This window comes from Meriones unguiculatus, chromosome 4, assembly GCF_030254825.1.
Source record: "Meriones unguiculatus strain TT.TT164.6M chromosome 4, Bangor_MerUng_6.1, whole genome shotgun sequence".
NCBI lineage: Eukaryota > Metazoa > Chordata > Mammalia > Rodentia > Muridae > Meriones > Meriones unguiculatus.
The window spans coordinates 61,427,684-61,451,031 of NC_083352.1; the positions used below are offsets into that span (position 1 = coordinate 61,427,684).

Sequence of the window (23,348 nt, forward strand, 5' to 3'; positions counted from 1 at the left end):
TTGGATTTCCTCAGTGTCTGTAGTTATATCCCCCTTTTCATTTCTGATTTTGTTGATTTGGGTGGTGTCTCTCTGCCTTTTAGTTAGCCTGGCTAAGGGTTTGTCGATCTTGTTGATTTTCTCAAAGAACCAGCTCTTGGTTTCATTGATTCTTTGAATTGTTTTATTTGTTTCCAATTGATTGATTTCAGCCCTGAGTTTGATTATTTCCAGCCGTCTACTCCTTCTTGGTGTGTCTGCTTCTTCTTTTTCTAGGGTTTTTAAGTGAGCCATTAGGGTGCTTGAATGAGCTGTCTCGAATTTCTTCTTGAAGGCACTTAGTGCTATGAACTTTCCTCTTAGCACTGCTTTCATTGTGTCCCACAAGTTCGGGTATGTTGTGTCTTCATTTTCATTGATTTCTAGAAAGACTTTAATTTCTTTCTTTATTTCTTCCCTGACCCAGCTGTCATTTAGTAACAAGTTGTTCAGTTTCCATGTGTGTGTAGGCTTTTTGTTATTTCTGTTATTGTTGAGGTCCAGCTTTATTCCATGGTGATCAGACAAGATACATGGGATTATTTCAATCTTCTTGTATCTGTTGAGGCTCGCTTTGTGACCCACTATGTGGTCTATTTTGGAGAAGGTTCCATGAGGTGCTGAGAAGAAGGTAAATTCTTTTGTGTTTGGGTGTAAAGTTCTGTAAATGTCTGTTAGGTCCATTTGATTCATGACCTCTGTCAGAGACATTGTTTCTTTGTTTAATTTCTGTTTGGTTGACCTGTCCTTTGTTGAGAGTGGGGTGTTGAAGTCTCCCACTATTAATGTGTGTGGATCTATATGTGCTTTAAATTTTATCAATGTTTCTTTCACAAATGTGGGTGCCCTTGTATTTGGGGCATAGGTGTTCAGGATTGTGATGTCTTCCTGGTGGAATTTTCCCTTGATGAGTATGAAGTGTCCTTCCCCATCTCTTTTGATTAATTTTGGTTGAAAGTCTATTTTATCAGATATTAGAATGGCTACTCCTGCTTGCTTCTTGGGTCCATTTGCTTGGAAAGTCGTCTTCCAACCCTTTACCCTCAGGTAATGTCTATCTTTGTGTCTTAGGTGTGTTTCTTGTATGCAACAGATTGCTGGGTTTTGTTTACATATCCATTCTGTTAATCTGTGTCTTTTTATTGGAGAGTTGAGTCCATTGATGTTGAGAGAGATTAATGACCAGTGGCTGTTAGATCTCTTGATTTTGATGTTGGCTGTGGTCATCAGGTTGTGTGCTTGGTTGCTTTTTGTTTTACTGAAGTGAGGTTATTTATTTCCTGTGTTTTCTTGAATGTAGCTAGCTTTCTTGGGTTGTATTTTCCCTTCCAGTGTCTTCTGTAATGCTGGATTTGTTTGTAGGTATTGTTGAAATTTGTTTTTGTCATTGAATATCTTGTTTTCTCCATCTATGAGGACTGAGAGTTTTGCTGGGTATAGTAGCCTGGGCTGACATCTGTGTTCTCTTAGGATCTGCATGATATCCGTCCAGGCCCTTCTGGCTTTCATAGTCTCTGTTGAAAAGTCAGGTGTGATTCTAATGGGTTTGCCATTATATGTTACTTGGCCTTTTTCCCTTGCAGCTTTTAGTATTTTTTCTTTGTTCTGTATACTTACTGTTTTGATTATTATGTGGCGGGAGGATTTTCTTTTCTGGTCAAATTTGTTGGGTGTTCTGTAGGCCTCATGTATTCTAATTGGCCTCTCCTTTAGCTTGGGGAAATTTTCTTCAATGATTTTGTTGAAAATATTTTCTGGGCCTTGGAGAAGGGAGTCTTCTTTTTCCTCTATACCTATTATTCTTAGGTTTTGTCTTTTCATATTGTCTTGCATTTCTTGGACGGTCTGTGTCAGGAATTTTTCGGATTTAACATTTTCTTTGACAGATACATCGATTTCTTCCATTGTATCTTCTACACCTGAGATTCTTTCTTCCATCTCTTGTAGTCTGTTGGTTATGCTTACCTCTGTAGTTCCTGTTTTCTTCCGTAGATTCTTCCTTTCCATTATTTCTTCCATTTGTGTTTTCTTTAATTTTTCCAATTCTATCTTCAGGTCTTGAGTTGTTTTGTTTACTTCCTTCACCTGTCTGATTGTACTTTCCTGTTTTTCTTTTAGTTCCTTCAACTCTGTTTCTATCATTTCATTCAGTGTTTTAAGCATTTCCTTTCTAAAGGCCATAAACTGTTTGGCTGCAGCTTCCTCTATTTCCTTACGGATGGCAATATTCTGTTTGAGTTTATCTTCCTCTATGTCTTTACGAATCTTATTTGTTTCCTCTGTTATCATCTTCATGAGCATACTTGTTAGGTCATCTTCTTGGATTTCAGTTATGGTGGGGTGTCCAGGGCTACTTGCCCCTGGGTAACTGGGTTCTGGAGATGCCATATTGCCCTGTCTTTTGTTGCTTGAGCTTTTACGCTGGCCTCTACCCATTGTGTTATCTTAGGAGTTTGGGGTTATTTTCTGGTGGTTCCTGGGGATCCTGTGGTGGAGAGAATCCCCTTTGCAGAAAGCTGGTTTTTCCTGAAGGATGTCTTCTCAGCTTTTTGGGTATAGTCCCTGGATGGCTGGTGTTTTTTCAGGAGTTGCTCACCTCAGGGATATAGACCTGAGTGGTAACTGTGGTCTTTGTTAGTCGAGAGGGTTCTCCTCTCACCCAGGGAAGTCCTGAGGGCAGCTGCCCTGTTTCTGGGTTTCTTGTTGCAAATTTAATGATCAGCTGCTGTGACCCAGTTGGACATCAGGCATGCCTCAACTGTTTCTGCTTGTGTCTGGAGCACAGCTGAGTGCTGGCGCCTCGGCCCCACTAGACTGCTAGACTTTTTCTAGGGAAGGATTGGGTGATTTAGATCAGTACAGTTTCCTTCCTTCCCCGTGGATTCTCTGGAGACAAGGACTCCTAGTGTCTTTTTTTGCCCTGGTGCACACTGCTCAGTGTCCGCCAGCTGGCTGGCCACAGAAATTTGCCTGTGCCTGGAGCACAGCTGTGTGATGGCGGCTCAGTCTCTGCCAGCTGTCTGGTGCGCAGAAACTGCCTGTGTCTGCCTTTGCGGCTTTTGGGAGCCTTAGTGGCTCCCTAAGCTGGGTAATTTTCCGGGGACTTTTTCAGGTTGGGGGTGAGCTGAGTGTTCTGAGATCAGACCCGCCGTTTCTATCTCCGGCGGCGAATCAGGCGCGCAGGCAGGCAGGGCTCTGTGCCGGAACCTGGGTCCCCGGCTCTGGCTCCGGGCTGGCTCCTGGGGTGCCCGTGGAACCCGCCCGAGTCTTTTCCAGGGGATGTCTGGGTGACCTAAGGCCGGTCCCAATCGTTTCCTGTACCCTGGGGTTATCTCTCGACTGAAAATTCCAGTCTCTGATAGTGTGGTGCCCAAGGTTCAGTCTGGGACCGTGACCAGAGACACTGGCTTGTGGCTCTGGGCTGGGGCTGGGGCTGGCGGCCGGCAGCCAAGCGTCTGGCGGAACCGGGATCTCTTCCGCGGTTTAGCCGGGTGAGTTAAAAGCTGATTGAATCCCCAACCGTGGGGTATCCTCTCACCTGGGAAACACAATGACTGTGTTTTATGGCCGAGAGTTCTGATTGCTGTTCACTGTGCTGATCCTGCTGTGCTGCTGCTCAGAATGAGAGTCCTCCCGGCGCCGCCATCTTGCCCCTCCTCCTGGCTCTCCTTTTGAGTGCTTAAGTGGCAGGCATATTTCGGAGATTGTCTTCCTCTAGTACAGGCATAGGAAGCCATCATGTTTGAGCCTGTAAGGCTGCCTGGTTTTTAATAAAGGCATTTCTTGGATGCATCGTTTTCAGTCTATAACATTATATATGGTATCGTTCCTGGGCTGGTCAAATATATGTTAATGTAGCTGAATGAAACCTGCTTTATGCAAGTCTTAAATCCTTCATCTTACTTTAACTCTTTGAGATAATGTCAAAACTTAGATCACCTTGAAAAGCAGAATTTTTATTAACATAGTTGTTACTATGTATGAAGAGTTTTAGAATTTACAGCATAGTTTCAATAAAACTATTTGCATAGAAGTATTCTGCCCTGGAGTGGTTATTAAAATTCAGTTCCATACCAAAATAAGTCTACTTGAGATCCAATGTGTGCTTCTTGGGTTTGAACTGAACCTAAAATTTCAAAGACACTTTAAGCACATCCTTGTGTGGTAGTTATGACCACAGGGGTCTCTTTAGGCACACTTGTTTCAGTTGACACTGTCTGTCACATTGTGTGTGCTTAGCTCTTGATTATTTCAAGAATGTTAATAACCCTATTTTATCTGATAAATTCAAAACCAGCGAGCAAGAAAATGCTAGAGAAAGAAGAAACAGGAAAAGGTTAAGGTAGATTTTAAAAACAACAAGGAGGGCCCTAGGGCGGATGCTTAAATCTCATTCAAAATGGCAAACAGGATAAATACCAGAAGCAGTGGAAGAGAGGAAACAGGATGGGAGCCTACTATAGAGGGTCCTCTGAAAGGCTCCACCCAACAGGGGATTGAAGCAGATGCTGAGACTCAGAGCCAAACTTTGGGCAAAGGGCAGGGAGTATTATGGAAGAAGGGGGTAGGGTTAGAAGAACATGGAGGGGACAGTAGCCCCACAAGGAGACCAACAAAGCTAAAAGATCTGAGCCCAAGGGGGTCCTGCAAAGACTGATGTACCAACCAAGGACCAAGCATGGAAAGAACCTAGACCCCTTGCTCAGATGTAGTGATAGGCAGCTCAGTCTCCATTCCGGTTCCCAAGTGAGGGAAGCAGGGGCTGCCTCTATCATGAACTCAGTTGACTGCTCTTTGATCATTTGCCCCTGATGATGCGGCCTTCCAGAACACAGAGGAAGAGGACCCCGGCAGTCCTGATGAGACTTGATAAGCTATGGGCAGGTGGCAATAGTGGAGAACTCCCCATTTCAGGGGACTAGGGGATGGGGATAGGAGGGATAAGGGTGGGAGTGTGGGACCGGGAGGAGTTGAGGGAGGAGACTTTAGTCACAGTATATAATGAATAAATTGTTAAAAAAAAATTTTTTTTTACATGAATAGAGAAAAAAAGTGAATTCTGAAGCTGGGTATGGTGGTGCATGCCTTTAATCCCAGCACTTGGGAGGCAGAGGCAGGTGGGTATCTGTGAGTTCAAGGTTAGCCTAATCTATACAGAGAGTTTTAGCACTTCCAGAGCTACACACAGAGAAACCCTATCTTGAAACAACAACAACAAACCAAAAAAAGAAGAAAAAAAATGAGTGCTGAGAAAACAATGCTGCATTGTGCATGCGGTAAATGGTTCTGAGAGACACTAGGTGACTCATACAAGAGGTTTAAAATGTTACACCCATGCAGGTACTATCACTGAGCAAGAGATAAAATGAGGGGTGGTGGCCTTTGATACAATGCACAATATTTCTGAATACGTGGGTCACTATTAGATGCTTAATGCTAGTTCAGGAAATATTTGAGGGCTTCAGAGCTCAACAGTTGGGAGTAGTGATGGTGTCTCTGGCAACATTCGTCCAAAAGTCTTCTGTTTCATGAATGTTATCAGTCAACTTATGGGCCAAGCCATTATGACATGAGGCTTTAGAGAATTTTCGAAATCCAGAGTATAACAGCAGATCAGGTTCTGATTCTCAGAGTACAGCTAAACATATTTGGAACATAATCTATAACATCATCTACATGGGGCCAAGGGGGGGATGGTTATCTGCCTCCTAGCTTTCAAAACACAAGAAACTGACCCTGTTGGCAATGTAATGCTCCCTGGGTCTTAGATCACTGAGGAAACAGAGCTTGAGCTTGTCCTCAAAGCCCATATTTCTTAAGCACAGAAAAGAATTCAAAGCTTTTCACAGTCATCTGGGACAGTTGAAGAACAGTTCTAACTTGTTTGTAGTGAGGGAACTGATCTTTGAACTCTGTTTTTTAAGCCAAGCATGAGTGTTCTTTAATAATACTAAAACAAGAAAGAATATGGTAAGTGGGGATTAGAAAGTCTGTAGGATTCATTAGTTTTCCAAGTCATAAACATATGTGATTCCTTGACCTGTCCTATGGTTGCCATGTCAGCAGTGCAGAAGGCTAGACATTAACATAAGACAATGTGCACTCTCAATCTTTCTCCTAACTCTCCCATAAGACTCCCTGAATTACACCTAATGTTTGGCTGTGGGTTTCCATTATCTGCTCTCAGATGACAGTTACCCTAGGTTTCTTTCTGCAAGGATAGCAGAGTATTTTTAATAGTGTCAGGGGTTGGGTCTCTTCCATGATGTGAGTCTCAAGTTGGGCCAGTCATTGGTTGGTCATTCCCTCAATCTTAAGAGAGCTGAAGGGGTCAAGGACACCATAAGAAGACCTACATAGCCAACAAACCTGGGCCCATGGGGGCTTATAGTGGTTGAACCACCAATCAAAGAACATGCATGGACTGGTCCTAGGCCCCTTACACATATGAAGCTGATGAACTGCTTGATCCCCAAGTGGTCCCCTAACAATTGGAGTTGTGTCTGACCTGGACTCTGTTGCCTCCCTCTGGATCCTGTTTCCCTAGCAGGGCTGCCTTGTCTTGCCCCAGTGAAAGAGGAGGCACTTAGTTCTGATTTGACTTGATGTACCAAGGTGGGTTGATCTGAGGGAGGGTGGAGGGGGAGAAGATGGGAGGAAGAAGGTAGGAATGAGAGGAGAGGAGGGAGTGGGGATGCAATTGGAATGTAAGATGAACAAATAAATAAATTCATAAAAATAAAATAAAATGCAACCCCCCAAAACCATAAGCCAATGTGTGTTTCTGCACAACTCCAAGACATATTTTCTTCCTCTGAAAATAAGTTCTGTCATCAAAGATATTTCTCAGAGTTAAAGCAATGCTAAATCACTAAGATAACACCTGACCATTATAGACCTTCAAGTGGTAGCAACCCCCAGTAAGGTTAGCATAAACTGAACTATACACCACAGGGAAAACAAAATCTCAGTAGAAAGCTTGAAATGTACTGTCAGTATATAATGGCCCATCCCATTTCCCCCAGGGCATCATGAGAACAAAACACATGAAACAATCAGCTCCTGGATTTTGGCTGTTCAGTCATCTCTACTCCATACTGAATGGCAATGTGGGGCTTTCACGTGCTGCCAGGCAGCTTGGCTTAGGAATGCACGTTGCAGTAGAAAGGGAGACTTTGGTAAACACTTTTTAAATTAATCTGTTTATTTATTCACTTTACATCCTGATCATGGCTCCCTCCCTCCCAGTTCCACATTCCCTTCCTCTCTCTGGAAAAATGATAAACAACTTCTGAAATCACAGTTCTAAATGCTATAAAAATGTGTCTAATTTTTAGTCACAATACAGTTTCTTAAGATATATTCAACAAAAGCTGGCTAGTTCTATCAATCATATGCAGCATATGGATTCCTTCAGGTAAAAAAGATTTGCATTCTGTCTGCAGGGGACTAGGCACATAGCCATTTCCACTAATGTTTTACAAATTACTTAACTAGGCTCATGCAGATATGAAATTAGGCAGCAGAATGTGAAATCTGTCTCCAAAGCCACAAACACAGCCATTCATCTTTCCCCATTTATCTTGAGTTGGGAACATCTTAGATGTCATGCAATGAACAGATGCCAAGATGTATCTGCTGAACTCCTCACAGAAGAGCTGAGACAGAGGCGACATCCCCAGTAGCTGTGAGCATCCAGGGAAGACTGGTTTTAGAGCATGACCCATGGTATCAAGCTTGGCACCAACCCTGAGTCCTGCTCAAGTGTGCTTGCTGTCTCTGTGAGCCTCACTGCAGGCAGTGAGTGAGCAGCAGTTTCTGTTGACAGTTTCTATTGAGCTGAGTCTTTGTGCCTGGGATGGCTTTTCCGTCCATCCAGGCATGACCTTGTCCCTACAGGACAAGCCCTGCTTTTGTCACTATATTAGATTGTTTTTATCACAGGCTGTCCACTGTAAGTTAGGGGTAGATTGTGGTAGGATTGACCCACAGTAAGTCTGAAAACTCATGGTAAAACACAAGCCCAAGATGAGAAGGTTTCTAATGGATTGAGACCCAAGACTGGGCTTTCCATGAGGCTGTCTAGAAGTTCCTGTGGGTCATGTAGTCTATTTCCCAACTCTTCTTTATTGACATGAACTAATGGGGTCAACTTCCAGTTCTGAAACATTCAGGGCTTGAAGGATGACTCAACAATTGAGAATGCTTGTTTGCTGTGCAATCCTGAGAACTGGAGTTTGAACACCAGTATCCATATAACAAGCTGGGAGACACACACACACACCCCTGTAGCCCTCTCCAAGAGGGGTTGAAGTAGAAGAACCATTTGGGTGTTTCTGGCTTCTAGTTTAACAAAGAAAACACAAGCATCGGGCTCAGGGAAGATTCTTTTTCAAAGGAATAAGTAGAGAGTGATAAAGGATTACACCAGATGCCCTCTTCCGTCCTCTCCATGTGTGTACACTCACACGTAGATAGACTCTCTCTCTCTCTCTCTCTCTCTCTCTCTCTCTCTCTCTCTCTCACACACACACACACAAATGAATGAGGGAATGAGTGAAGGCTTTTAAAAGAAACAATGTTGTGTTTTGGAATGCTAGTCCTCCTGTGTATTGACAGTGGAAGGAAACCTCCATCCATATCTGTTGATCCAACCAGATGAATATGTTGATTTCATCACAAATATTTGAAAAACACTGCCTTTGTACTGACCATGTACAACAAACATTTGGAAAATACTTACCTTGCATTATGAATGAGATGATTTGATATAAACAAGAGGAAGTATATAGGTTAAGTACAAACACTGAACTTTTTTTTTTATGTGAGAGACTTAGTATCTAGAGGTTTTTAGTGTTGTCAGGGGGTCCTAAACATTGAAAAAATGTCTACATGCTGGAAATAGGAAAAACTTTAACACCACTGTCCCCAATTAAATCGTATCAGCTTAAATGATGAAAGTTGAAAAAGTCAGGCCATATCTTCATTCAAAAGACATTTGCTGAATGCCTGCTATGCACCTCGAATAGGTGTGCAAATTGAAGACATATTTTATAAAAACATTTCTTCTCTCAGGAAGCTTATATTCTGGATGTGAGGGGAAAAAGATAAATGTATCCATGAAGTCTTATAATCATAAGAACTCTGGAGAAAATAAAGCAAAATGTGGAGGCTGGGGGTTGCTGGGAGGTGGTGGTGTTCGGAGGAGGTGGTTGTAGGGAGGGAATGCTGGAGCAGTGTCCTGGAGAGCCAATGTGGGTGGATCGGAGGTAAGTGTGGTCCAGACAGAGGGAACTCCAGGCACAAGGACACTGAGGAGAACACACACTTGATGTAGCCATAGCATGATGGCAGGTAATTTGGAGAGAATGAATGAGAAGGTTAATCCCAGATTCCAGCAAACAAAGGTGATAAAACAAGCTTCCCCCTCTCAGATATTAGCTTAGAAAGAGTTACTTTTATAGCTTTGAATAAACAGAAAGGTCAGGGCCAGATCTCACCTGCTATTAACTTGTGAGGCTCATTCATTTTATCTCCTTCCCCACGGTGCCCAAATAATTACACTATAGAGAAGAAAGGTTTGGGTTAACTAAATATAGCATTCTCAGACATCTGATTATCACCCATCACAGGCACTCTCTGTTATTTTCTTAATGTTTTTCCTGCAGTGGATTAGCTTTTTAAACTTCAATAACAGTCTGGGCAGGAGACACTGAGGGAGCTGGCTGGAGTGATGGCTCAGCCATTAAGAGAACCCTGTGCTCTTGGCTCTTGGTTGTATTCCCACCAACCACCAGCATCATGTAGCACACAGCTTGTCCAGACCCCAAAGGATTCAGAACCCTCTTCTGTCTAACAAGGGTACCTACACACATGTGTACACATGCATACATAGAAATAAAAGTAAAGTTTGTTGTCTGACTTCTTGTTCTTCCTGAGCATCAAGTGGGTCAAAGTCCGAATCTGATGTAGTAAATATGTTTTGGGGTCATTTAGAAATAAACAACAGGGCCTTGGGACATATCTCAGTTGGTAATTTGGTTGCCATGCAAGCATGAGGGCCTGAATTCTGGTCCCCAGGTAAAAATGTGAGTGCAGTGGTATATGCCTATAATTTCAGAGGGAGGCAGGCAGAGGCAGGCAATATGTGGGGCTTGCTGGCCAGTTTAAGCTAGCCAATCAAGGGGCTCCAGGCTCAATGAAAGAACCTGTCACAAAAAGAAGGTTGGGAAATGACTGAGGAAGACACTTGACGTTGAGAACTAGCCTCTGCATTCCTTCTCACTTCTACACATATGAACACACACGAGGAGAGACAGAGATGAGGCCAGAGAGACAGGGATTAAGTAAATACAAATGCATGTGTTCGGCATAGCTGGTTTCTGTGCTAAGACATTCCATCCAGGAGGGAGGAAAAGGGAGGCGCAAAGATGGAGAAGTTACAAGCATCACCATCTAGTCCAAAGTTAGAGAAGCAGTAAATTATAGGTTTGGAGCCTTTTGAGTGGATCTACCTGCAATTGGGTCAACAGCCCAAGGACAGACTTTCATGAGTGGTCACTGCGCCAGGGTGGACTTGGCGTACATCTGCCTTTCAGTCTGTCTGTGCTCCTGAAAGCACCCCAGGAACCTCCCCGTTTCCTCAGTCTTTCATAACTAGTTTGTTCACAACTTCGCTGGAAAAGTTATACCAAGTGAGCAGGGTTTCTCTCTTAAGGATGTGTTTGTTTTATTTTGTTTTCTTTCCTTTTTCTTCTTTGTTCTGCTCAAGTGTGAAAATCTAGAGCAATACATTTATGTACTTCAGGCTCATAAACAGCTTCAGTAAAGGATGTCAAATGTTAGTAGTCATTTTAGCCACCAACACCTGTTTTTTGAATTTCATAAAACACTGTGAGACAAACAGTAAGAGCTTGGCTCCAGGCAGGAAAACAATATTTAAAAAAAAAAAAAGTAGAAATAGAAGACATATACAAATTTAGTTAGGCACAGTTTCAGGGTATTACTACCTTATTGTTGGTTGCTGGTTTCCTACAGTGATCAAGGTTCCCATCAAGATTTATATTTTAGTTGTGGTGAAATACTCACAAGGGACAAGTGAGCCTGTGCGCATTTGCGGGTAGGGTGGGAGGGCATGGTATAAACCTGTGAGAGAACGTGAGTGAACGCGTAGAGGCCAGAGGTTAGTGTCGGATATCTTTGTATATCTGTAAGACTTGGTCTCTCTCTTAACCTGGAATGTGTTTTCAGTTAGACTGGTGGGCCAGCAGGCCCCTAGGCTCCATGTGTCCATCCTACCTGCACTGGGGTCACAAGCACATACCCTCAGGCCCAGCTACTACATGGATGCTAGGAATTCAAACTCAGGTCCTCATGCTGGCATGGCAAGTGCTTTTCACATTTTGCCCATCTTTGTGGCTGGAAAGGCACCATTGTCATCTTCACGGTCTTTATCGTCACCATCATTGTCTTCTCCTCTTGAGCTTGAGCATTGTACACTCTAGGCAAGCCAGTAATAGAGCTTTCACAATAGAGCTTTGTCCATGACCCACAAGATTGCTTGTGCTGACCTTGTACTCACTCTGTAGTGTTTTTCCCCTTTCAAGGGTGACATTTTTGTGTGTGTTTTAAGAAAAAAAAAGAAAGAAAAAGAAAAGCCTCATTCCTGTTTGAGCCACTCCAAATCACATAGCAAATTTTAGCTAGAAGGTTGGAGAGAATACAGAGCGCAGCTGAGACTGCTTTCAGGAGCCCTCAGCTACAGCAGGTCAGCGTTTGCTCTGGTCCCATGACTCTGCAGGTCAACTTCAGAAAAGTGCATCAGGAATAGCCGAGTGCTGTGTCTGGGAAGGGCTTCTTAGCCAGGTCATATATGTGCTATGCACTGAGCCAGGTCATATATGTGCTATGCACTGAGCCAGGTCATATATGTGCTGTGCACTGAGCCAGGTCATATATGTGCTATGCACTGAGCCAGGTCATATATGCGCTGTGCACTGAGCCAGGTCATATATGTGCTATGCACTGAGCCAGGCACTTCTGAAAACACAGATTCTCACTATAACTCTATGTAACATTCTTTCTCACTGTGCTCTGGGGCCTCTGAGAGGATCAGGATCAGAGTCTAGGCTTACTGAGGTAGCTGAAGCTCTTACTCCAGACATTGCTGACACCAAGCACCTCCCAGTGGGAAGAGACAGATAGAAACAAGGGTGCCTTCTGTCCTCTTAGAGAAACTGTCACTTTCTTTCACCTCTTTGCACCTCTATTTTTATCTTCAAACAGACTAAAGAACTCATAAGGAAAAAAGAAGATGAAGAACTAAAACAAACAGAGGATGAGAAAACCAAGCAGATATATAAGAACTGGAAAGAAGATTCGGAATGGCAGGCATCTTGTGAGTACCTAGGGGCCTCAGCACACCATCTGGGCTCTCAGCTGGACCTTCCACCTAAAAACTGATCCATCCGGGAGTCACAGAAAGTACATCCGTGAGAAGCCATTGAGTTCTCACTCAATAAGTGATAACTACTCAGAGGCCTGTGTAGCAGAATGGCTTTCCATTCATCTGAGTGCTGTTAAATTATAGTGTTTCTGTATGGTTGAATTGTATATAGCGATGAAAAATATCTTGTGGAGGAATATTTAATATTAAAATATCTCTTTTTTTTGGAGAAGAAAAAATTATAACTAGTATAAAAATATCACTATTTAAAATTCGAAATCATGACGGAAGAAAACAAAGATTATTAACATGTAACCCTTGATTTCCATGGAGAAGTTGGATTTTAAATTATTTATTTGAGTTGTACTTCTTGTTATTCTGCTTTGGGCGCCCCCCCCCCCGCCAAGTTCTCAATAGTGCATATATTTTTAAACAGTTAAAAAAAACTGACATATCTCAGTTGTCCTTATGGGGTATGCTATGAAATGGCCACCACATAACTTTGTAATACAAAGCACACAGAATTGACAGCTGGGATATATTTCCATAATTTTTATGCTTCTATGCCTCTGACCTGACACTGGCCCTCTTTTGAGCTTGGACTGCTAGAGCCAAAACAGGAAGGACAAGACAGGCAGAGAATGGCTCCCAGGCTTGAGAATGGAGAAGAGTCTTCGCCTGCCATCAACAGAGAAGACTTGCCTGTCTCATTGTCCCTTGAGAGGCAGAACCCAAGTGGCAAGATTTTCAGGATGCTGATTGGCCTGTGGCTCCTTTATAACAAATGCCATTTTTTTCTTAAACAAAAAAATATTTGCAAGATCTGATCTGTGGCCTTCTTGTGCTAAGCACTGAAACTCTGGTATGATGAAGTATTTTTTTGTATGTATTCAAAGTCAAACATGACAGGATTTAACCCACAATGCCCAAATTATTAAATCTAAAACCAAAACTCTCCCTGAAAATAGGTTGCTGCATCCCACATTAATCTTTGACACTATATGGCTAAAACATAGCCCCATCTTTTAGAACAAAATTAGAGTTAAGACGCAGACTGGGAAGTGCTTGTATATTTATTAAGGTGTTCTGAAATTCTCCACGTGTTTATTCACATTCCAGTAAGAATGTGGTTGGCTATGGCTGTGAGAGCCTGGCTGTTCTTCTTTTCCTAGCTCACCGCTGCTGAGAAGTCCTTCCCACGTTTGCCAGTGACTTGGGATGCACTGCGTCCTGACCATAATTGTGTCAGGGATGTGATACTGGCCTCTGGTGTTCTGTGTCTCTGTGACTAGCCCTCACGGTTTAGTTTTGCTAAGTGCAGTAACTTAATCTTGCTTTACATTTTCCACTTCTCTCCTTCTCCTTTGCCTTTCTTTCCTCTTCTTCTCATAATCTCCCTCGCTCCAAAGGCAGGTTCGAACTCTGCAGTGAGCCGAGCAGAGGCCTTACAAGGCGGTTAACAGGTACCAGGAGTGATTGTTAATACTAGCACCAGACCAGCTCTGCCTTCCCAGGGCCCTGGCTGCACCTCCTGTGTCGTGGGCTCTGAATGCAACCTTTGGCGAGCCTGATAGACTAACTCGGGCATTATTGTCCTTCTAGTGCGAAAATCCAAGGCCGCTGATGAGAAGAGACGCTCCTTAGCTAAGCAGGCACGGGAAGACTACAAGAGGTTATCGCAAAGGGGACGGAGCAGCGATGGGCGGCAGAGCCCTCTGACTGCGCCACAGAAGCCCAGAAGACCGCCCCTGCCCCCAAAGCCCCAGTTCTTACACCCGCCAGGAAACCCTCCGAAGTCTTTAGGGTAAGAAGACGCACAGGCGTGGGGGCACACGCCTTTAATCCCAGCACTCGGGAGGCAGAGGCGGCGGAGCTCAGGGTTCGAGGTCAGCCCGCTCTTTGAGGCCACACAGGTGGCTTTCGCCACAGCACCGGGATGGGCTGGTTAAAGCTGTGTGTCTTGGGACGTGGCGGGCCGGCTTGCCGCTTAGGCTAACACGGCCTCGCCTCTGATGCTGCTTCCTTGATTCCTTTCTTTCCTGTAAGATATCCACAGTGGCTATAGTTAGAACTCAGGGCAGGGCGAAGATGTTAGATGATTTCCTGTACCCCACCTCCACCCAGAGGTAGCAAGCTGGCAGGAAAAAGAAGCTGGAACATGGAGGGTTGGAAAAGTGTTTGAGGCTCAACATTGCCTGCAATGGTTAAAAAAAAAAAAAAAAAAAAAGCAGGCAGGTGCTCTCTCTCCATAGCCCCCTAGGACAACTTCTTCTTGCTGGAGTCAGGGTTTAATGGCAGTTCTGTTTACATACAGAGCCAAGGTCATATTTTCAGAATTTTGAAATGCTCCATTTCTGAACCAAGTCTCTATTTGGCAGTGAAAACACCTATACATTCTAGGCATAGTATGTGCTGAGAGGTGAAAGAGAAAAACATAGTGATATCCAGAAGACAACCGCATCCCTCCTGTTCACTGACTACCAAATTCTTCTTTAGGACGTACGGGATCATTCTACAAATTAAATGTTCGAATATTTACTTGTTTGCTTGTAATAGAGGGCAAACCCAAAGCCTTTCAAAGGTTAGGCAAGCACTCTACCGCTGAGATATAGTTTCAGCCCTAATGGTCCAAAATTTAGAATGAAACGTTATCATATGATTCATACTGTGTCTAGCAGTACCTTCTGGAATAAAACTAAATATACTTATCTGTGAAGAGTTTGGCAGCCGGACGTGATGGCACATGCCTTTAACCCCAGCACCGGGGGAGACAGGCAGGAGGATCTCTGTGAGTTCAAGGCCAGCCCGGTCTACAGAGCAAGTCCAGGACAGCCCCCTCTCTTCAAGAGTTTGACAAAATGAAAAAAACAAAACAAAAAAAAAACCTATCTCTGTTTTTAAATATTTTTAATCATTTTTTTCCTAACTGGGGGTTATAACCTCAGAGGAAACACAGGGTGAACCATTTCTCCTGCTGTAGTTATTTTTACGTACTACACTGAAGGTTCCATATTGAGATGTGGCAACCATCTGCGTAGGACCCTGTACACAGTTCAGGAAATGAAGTTTTATTTTCCCCCCTCACAGTTAAAAATAAAGTCAGGAAATACCTAGCTTTGGAACATGCCACAGATGGACTCCCACACATGGTTTTGCTTAGTGTAACTCTGGCTATGGAGCTTCACGAACAGCCTTTTCTTGTTTTCTACCTTCACGGGGTAGCCTGGGCTATGTCTCTTTCCTACAATGTTTTTAGGACATATTATATCTGATGGATGACAAAGAAAGTGGCCTTTTACAGGGTAGGAGACAGTTCTTGTCAGTTGTGCTCAGCTCACCCTTTTCCAACTTAAGGCAATATAGAAGAGCTCCCTGTGGTCAGAGTGGACAGGGCTAGGCCTAGGGCTCTGGGCAGCTATGACAGAATCAGCCAGGAAGGAGCCAACTCAGAGAAAGACAGATGGTAGCCTGTCCCATGTATGTGGAGGTTTGCCCCATCTTGGAGGACTATGTGAAGAAAAGGAAGGTAATATGAGAATTTGTTACATAATCTCATGTGTATGGCAAGGTCTGCTTCCAATATTACAGGATGTCTTCTCTCAAATCCTCTGAATGTCATAATGATAATACATACCCACATTTGCATATATATATGTACATATATTTATGCGTGTTTGCAGAGTTGACGTGTTACCTGGAACTCATGGGCTGACATGTTGCCAGCAGAAGCACAAAGAGCCACGTTAATTTGTATCACAGAAAATTCCAGTAGCTCATTCAATCTCTTTGTTTTAGATTTAGATTCTGCTCATCTAGTGGCCTGTTAAATGGGACTTGGGAATATGCTTATGTGGCTGTGCTGCCTTCTGAAGTGCAACCCACCTGCTCCACAAGGGGGTCCTTGTGATGCTGAATTTATTCAAGATGGTGCTGTTACTAATTTTCCCTCCCTGCTCTGCAGACCCCTTTACCTTCTTGTTCCACTCTTTTAGAAGAAATAAAGCTCTTCGAAGTGTAAGAGGAAGTGAGTGAGGGAAGTGTGCAGAAATGAAGAAAGCAAGTAATGAACAAGTTAAGAGGCCCTCTGTGGTAGGCTCTGTGCCTCTGATACTCTACCCAGCAGTGTATCAAAGCAGATGCTGAGACTCATAACCAAACCTTCGACAGAGTACAGGGAATCATAAGAAAGAAGGGGGAGTTAGTATGATGGGGAAAGGATAGGAGCTCCACAAGGACCAAATACATCAGGGCACAGGGGTCTTTTCTGAGACTGATTCTCCACCAAGGACCATGTATGGATATATCTTAGAACCTCTGCTCGAATGTAGCCCATGGTAGCTCAGTATCTAAGTGGGTACCTTAGTAAGAGGAACAGGGACTATTTCTGACATGAACTCAAGGGTTGGCTCTTTGCTTCCACCCCCCACCCCTGAGGGAGGAGCAGCCTTGCTAGGCTACAGAGAAGGACTTTGCAGCCAGTCCTAAAGAGACCTGATAAGCTGGGGTCAGATGGAAGGGGAGGAGGACCTCCCCTATCAGTGGACTTGGAAAGGGGTAGGGAGAAGATGAGGGAGGGAGAGTGGGATTGGGAGGGAATGAGGGAGCGGGATACAGCTGGGATACAGATTTTAAAGAAAAGATCTAATAAAGCATTATGATACCAAAAAAACCCACCAAAAACTGTAACTAATAAACTGTAACTAATATTTTAAAAAAATAATAAATAAATAAGTAAATAAATAAATAAATAGAATGAACAAGTTAAGGAGGCAGCTACCTCATTATATGCGCTTCCTTTGTTTGCATAGCCATGTTCCCCAGGAAAATGACTTCAATTTCTGAGTGTTTCTTTTCTCAGATGTTAATTGGAAGTTAGTGAATCTTCTAACCCATAGTGAAATGAATTTGAGTCTAACACAGCTGTAGTTATTGCTGTGACTGGCCCGTGAGGACCAGGTAAATGAATGTTTTCCTCTCTCTAGTCTTGAAGAGCCACACAATGGTGCCATGTAAGGGACCCAACCTACCATTAACTCTGCCTGTGATTAGATGTTGGAAATGGAAATGCATATAATTCTCTTCCCTCACCTCTTCCTCCTTTCTTTTCTCCCTCTCCCTCTTCCCTCCAAATCCTCTCTTCCTTCTTCCTTCTCTCTCTCCCTCCCTGCATGCAGTTGTGCCTCAGTATCTGTGGGGACAGTTCCAAGACCCCCTGAAGAGATCAAAATGTGAAGGATGCTCAAGCCCCTTATACAAAATGGTATAGTATTTGCCTGTAATGTATTCATAGTCTCGCTGTACTTTAATCTCTAAATTACAGATAAAAATACCACATTTATAATCAGATTATCATAAATTACCATAAGCTTATTTTTTATTGAAAATTTATAAATATGTTCTGGTCACAGGTTTCTTTCCTCATCTCCTCCCAGGTCTTTCCCACCCTTCCACCCTTCTGACTGCATACCTTGTTTGGAAAACAAACAGGCAAACCAACTAGAATAAAAAAAAAAAAAACTTAAAAAACAGTGAAAAAGTATAAGACACACACACAGACCCTTAAAAATACAAAATTGGAAATCATAATATACAATCAAAAGACCAAATAAAGCATTTGATGCTAAAACCAAACCAAACAAAACAAAAAAACAAAAATCTCTGAAAACACCACTGAGTTCATTTTGCGTAGGACATGGACCTCCTTTGAGTGTAGTTTGTACACCCAGTGAGAAAAGTGAGTTTTTCTCTGCACGTGGCTGTCACTTGGAGACAGCTTTTGGGTTAGTGGTGAGAGCTCATGCCCGCTTCCCCTCAGCACTGGGCCCCTCTGACTGAGACCCAGGCAACCTTCTGTACTGTCACAGTCTCTGTGAGTCATTGTGTGTGCCAGTCCTGTTGTATCTGGAAAACACCGTTTCTTTGATGTCCTCAGTCCTCTCTGGCTCTTACACTCTTTCTTCCACAAAGCTTTCTGAGCCCTGAGGGAAGGGGTTTGATGAAGATGTCCGTTTTAGGGCTGAGTGTTCTAAGGTCCCTCACTTTCTGCAGAATGTCTGGCTGTTGGTCTCTGAATTAGTTTCTAGCTGTGGTAGGAAGATCCTCTGATGGTAGCTGAACAAGACACTGACCTATGAGTGTAGCAGAATAGAGGATATTGTTTCAAATTATCTAGCCCTAACTTGTGAATCATGTTACTCATGACAGGAATCAGGGAGTGATAAGGACAGAGTCCAGCTCCGCCCAGAAGGACATCATTCGATGGTTCAAAGAGGAGCAGCTGCCATTCCGTGCAGGCTACCAGAAGAACTCAGACACCATTGCTCCCTGGTTCCATGGTGAGTACTGAGACCATCTCTGAAGGCAGACCAAGCAGTGCTGCTCCAAGAGAGACAGACAATAAGGGCTTTCTCTCCCCCTCTTTATTTGTGCTGCACTAATGGAGTCTTTGTCATTACTTCCAAGAAGTGTTTTCTTAAAAGCTTTTCAGAGAGGTGCGTTCTTGCGCCTACTTAGAAATCAGTCAGCAGTCATGGCCATGGCACATGATGTATGTAAATTTCACCACATACGATACTCCAGGGTGTGTGGGAAAGCAGGGCGTCCCAGGAACGCAGCAGGGAGAGTGTGACTCGGCACGTGCTGCTGAGTCAGTGGGGGCTGCTTGATGCATTGGGACAGGGTTAGCAGGCAGAAGGCCAGCTGTGACCTTTAACTAGTTTAGTGACCTGGAAAAAACAGTGCTCTCTTTTTAAAGCTGCTCAACCTCCTCTTTCTATAGCTGTTCAACCTGCTTGAGCCCCAGTTTCCTCACCCCTTAAATGAGAATCTGGAGCAATTTAGCCTTACAGAATCCTGTGACTTTGATCCTTTCTTTCTGATGCTTTAGTAAGTCTGCAAAGTGGAGATTTTTGAGTCCTTGGTCAGTATTACCTGATCATTTCAGCATTTGGCTTAAGAGACTTGGTTAACTTCTGTTGATCTTATACACATTTCAAGAAAAGTCTGTTGCTTCTTTTTGTAGACCTGTGGTTAGGGGACTGGGTTATAGCTCTGACAGAGGTATTTGCCCACAATGTACAAAGTGATCAGTTCTAACCCCAACACAGAAAAGAAAAGAAGAAAGGAAGGAAGGAATTACCTGTGGCTGAGTTGGACTTAATACCTATGTATACACCTGAGGCAATCTCTCCCACTAGCACATGGTTTAGAGTTTCTTGGTTTGAACTATGTTTAAGGCATCTCACTTTTTAGAAGTGTCATTGCTCACATGAATAAGACCACAGAAAGTAAGTTCCCAAACACATAACATGAGCAACCACTTCTAAAGCCCCCAGCTCATCCATGATAGCTGTGTCCTGACAGCTGTTTTCATTGTCTGTGTCCCAGCAGAACTGCCAGGTGTGTTTGAGGGTCAGACTTTGGTTTGATTGTTCCCTGAGGAGTCCCAAGCCCTCCTGGGGCAGGGCTGCTATCCTCCCACCACTCTGTGGTGCTGTGATGCTGTCAGAGACTGTCAGAGGGAGCTCTGCCGATTGTGCATGCCTTTACCATCACCACACCACTGTCTGATGCCCTCTGTTTCCTTTCAAGATAAGCACAGGAAGTCAGCCTTTGTAGTTTCTGTGTCCTTGGATGGTGGCTGTATGCTGCCGTCCCTGATTATGAAAACAGTCATGTTTCTGTTTGTTTGTTTTTTAAACGACAGGGTATGTAAATTGCAAGTGTTAGCCAGTGTCATTAAGAATTCTGATATGTGAATGGGCAGTTCTGTCTGAAAGACCTGTGGGAAGCTGGAAGACATGGCCGGACTGGAAGTCCAGCGGGAACTTCGCTTAGGAAAACATAAATCTGTAGTGTTCCACATCATCCTTCATAAACATGGCATTGCTGTTGATTTGTTCTACAAATATTTATCATGTTATAAACAAAATAAATAATATGATAAATAAATAATGTGATAACAAATGTACAGTCGGTGGCCAGTATAAATCCTTAGCTTCCATTTTAGGAAGACAGAATTATACATTTCTATGATGGAGACGGGGTAGAACACGCTTTGTCTCTCTGACATACAACCTCTTCTGTATTCACTAGTTAGTACAACAGAAAATAGCCTCGTGTTACCCCTGAGCACTTCTCATTATATCCACATATCAGAATTTCTTCACAGACTATATCCAGATACAGAATTTCTGGAAAGGAGAGACATATGTATGTTTAGTATGCATGTTGAACATTCCTGATCCAAGCAGCCAAAATCAGAAACACTTCAGAATTTGAGCTAACATGTTGCTCAAGTAGTTCAGATCAGGGCATTTGATTTCCATATTTTCTGGTTGTAAATGCTCAACTGGTAGGTCTACCAAATATGTTGTCATTTGAAAACCTCCAAAATCTGAAATGCTTGTGGGCAAGCATGTTGAATGAGTTATACCTGATCTGTCCTGGGTATTGACAAATGTCCCCGAAGCCATTATCCTGGCTTATACTCCTATCTCTGCTCCTGGGTGTCTGCTTTTCTCATACTGATCAGTGTTGCCTGGTTTCATTTCCTTCCATCTTGGGGGTCCACAGTAGATTTGTAATAATTGTGGCTGATGTGCAGTGAGTCTGAGACCTCATGAATTTGATGGGTAAGTGTTTGCTGTAAACAATTCTTCAGATGTTTTGGTCATTTTCTCAGGATATTTATTAAATTTTTGTTTTGATTTGTAGAATTTTGAATATTTTAAATAGTAATCATTTACCAATTATTTGGGCTAGCTATGCTTTTCTTTAGTCTACAATTTATCTTTTAACACACTGGCACATTCTGAGGAACACGTTTTCATGTATGTGCTGTTAATTTTTTTTGGCTTATATTATGTACAACCAACCTACAATTTGCTTTTTCATAGATATAAGCTATACAGACATCTTTCTGCTTGTTATTGCATAAAACCACATAAAATTCACCATCCAAACCATGTTTATTGTTTTTTTTTTAAAACATTTTGAGTATGCACAGGAAATAATGGTTTTCCTTATGACATTTCATACATATGTGTATTTGACTTTACTGATATTCATCCCCCATATCAGCTCCCTTGTTCCCGCCTTCCTCTCTCCTGCCCATCTTCACAGTGATCTATTGGTATGTGCATGTATGTGTTGGTCTACATGCCTGTGCATGTGTGTGGAGAGGACAGCTTCCTTCTTTCCACTCTGAGTCAGGATTTTCCCTGCTCCTGGAGCTTTCTTTTTGCCATAGGCTTGCTGGCCAGCAGACAAAGGCCTGTCTCTACTTCTCCAGCACTGGACCTACAGACCCAGCTCTGAGTTGGGTACTAAGAATCTGTATTCAAGTCTTTTGGTCATGTAGAGGCATGTTAGCCACAGAGCCATCTCCTCAGCCCTTCCACTACTGTTACGTGTGCTGCTGTTTGTCTTCTATAGTTATAGGCTGCCTCTGGACCACACTGCCAGGGATCAGCATGAGGTGTGAAGGTGAGGTTTTTTTCATGTCGTTCCCGGGCCTGTCCTGTGTCTGGGTATGTGTGGTGACTTTCAACACACTTGTTTTTGAATATCCAGCCTTTAATTTCTTCCTCAGAGGGTGGAAATGAAGAGAATGGGAAGAGGGGAAGAAGTTTTGAGACTTAATTTCCCAAATACCAAGATGTAAGTTGTACTTTCTCCCCTGTGAATGGGGAGGTGGCGAATGTGTGCAGGGCTCTCTGTGCACAGCCAACGAGCTCACATGTGAGGAGTTCAGAACAGCACCCCCACCTTCGGCCCTGCACCTAGAGAACAGGGCTTCGGCTTTGGCTTATCAGAAGAAGAGCCAGGACGCCTTTGCTGGGTGCTTTCTGCCTTCCCTGCATACAGTCTCACTGTTTTGAGAAACAGCTACCCAAGGAACATTTGGTTTTTCAGCAAAGCAGAGCTTAATTACAACAAAAGCTGTCTCGTTTGGCAGTGCTTACTTATGGCCTGTCCTTAAAAAGCCAGGTCACCTCAGGAGGCAACCGTGACATGGAAGGCCATGGGATGGAATCAGGGGATTTGTCTGTTTGGGGAGTTGGCAGGTCAAGGCTGAGCTTGTGGGAGACGGTGCAGCCACCTGGGGGCTGGGCCCGCCGGGGGCTGGGCCTACCAGGGAAAGGCTTCTGTCTGCCTCCTAGACTCCGGATCTTCTGAATACTGTCATTAAGTCTATTCTGTTGGTTTCCTTGACAAAAGGGATTATTTCTTCTTGCCTATGTCATTTTTATCCTTTCACATCCTGTTGTCCTAGACTGTAATTCTCAGCTCAGCTGTGTCTTGTCCCTGGAATACAACCCCTGTTTTTAATCCATTTTATTCTTGAAGCTAGTTACTAGGTTCCCACAATCTTTTAGCTGCTCTGTTTGGTCTCATGTGCTCTGGAAGTATATGATAAGCTCCAGAGAGTCCTGCCTATCTGACTAGCAAATTTACCAAGCATAATGTAACTCCATCTTCTCAGTCTCCAGGGTGAATTGATACATAATCTATTACACCCACTAACCTGCTCTGAGCCCTTATGGAGAGAGAGTCAAACAATAAACACAACTCAGGTTTGACGTTCTACCACAAGTTCATTTCTTCATTCTACCAACATTTCCTCACCCCTCCTAAGTAGACAAAACTGTAGCAGTGTAGGGACCTTAGAAACTGCCACAGACTGGGAGTGTAGAAGACAGAAAGGAAGACAAAAACAGATTTCTAGTTTAGGGTTTCCCTTGCAGTCTTTGTTCCTAGATAATTCCACTCATATACTTGCTTTGCATATCTGGTTGATAATTAGTTTTTGAAATGTCATGAACAGTTGCCAAGTAGAATATAAGTGGGCTCAGTGAAGTAGTCCATCATTGTTTATTCCTTG

At 43.3% G+C, this 23,348-nt stretch overlaps 1 protein-coding gene across 1 annotated transcript in view; it reads left to right on the forward strand.

The window, feature by feature from the left end:
* The window catches only part of Sh2d4a (SH2 domain containing 4A), a 70,270-nt gene that overhangs the window by 35,751 nt on the left and 11,171 nt on the right, over positions 1 to 23,348 (forward strand). Inside the window, exons 5-7 of the mRNA XM_021637983.2 lie at positions 12,304 to 12,415; positions 14,066 to 14,267; positions 18,668 to 18,798. Of these exons, the coding sequence (XP_021493658.1) occupies positions 12,304 to 12,415; positions 14,066 to 14,267; positions 18,668 to 18,798 (445 nt within the window). The remainder of the gene's footprint in view (positions 1 to 12,303; positions 12,416 to 14,065; positions 14,268 to 18,667; positions 18,799 to 23,348) is intronic.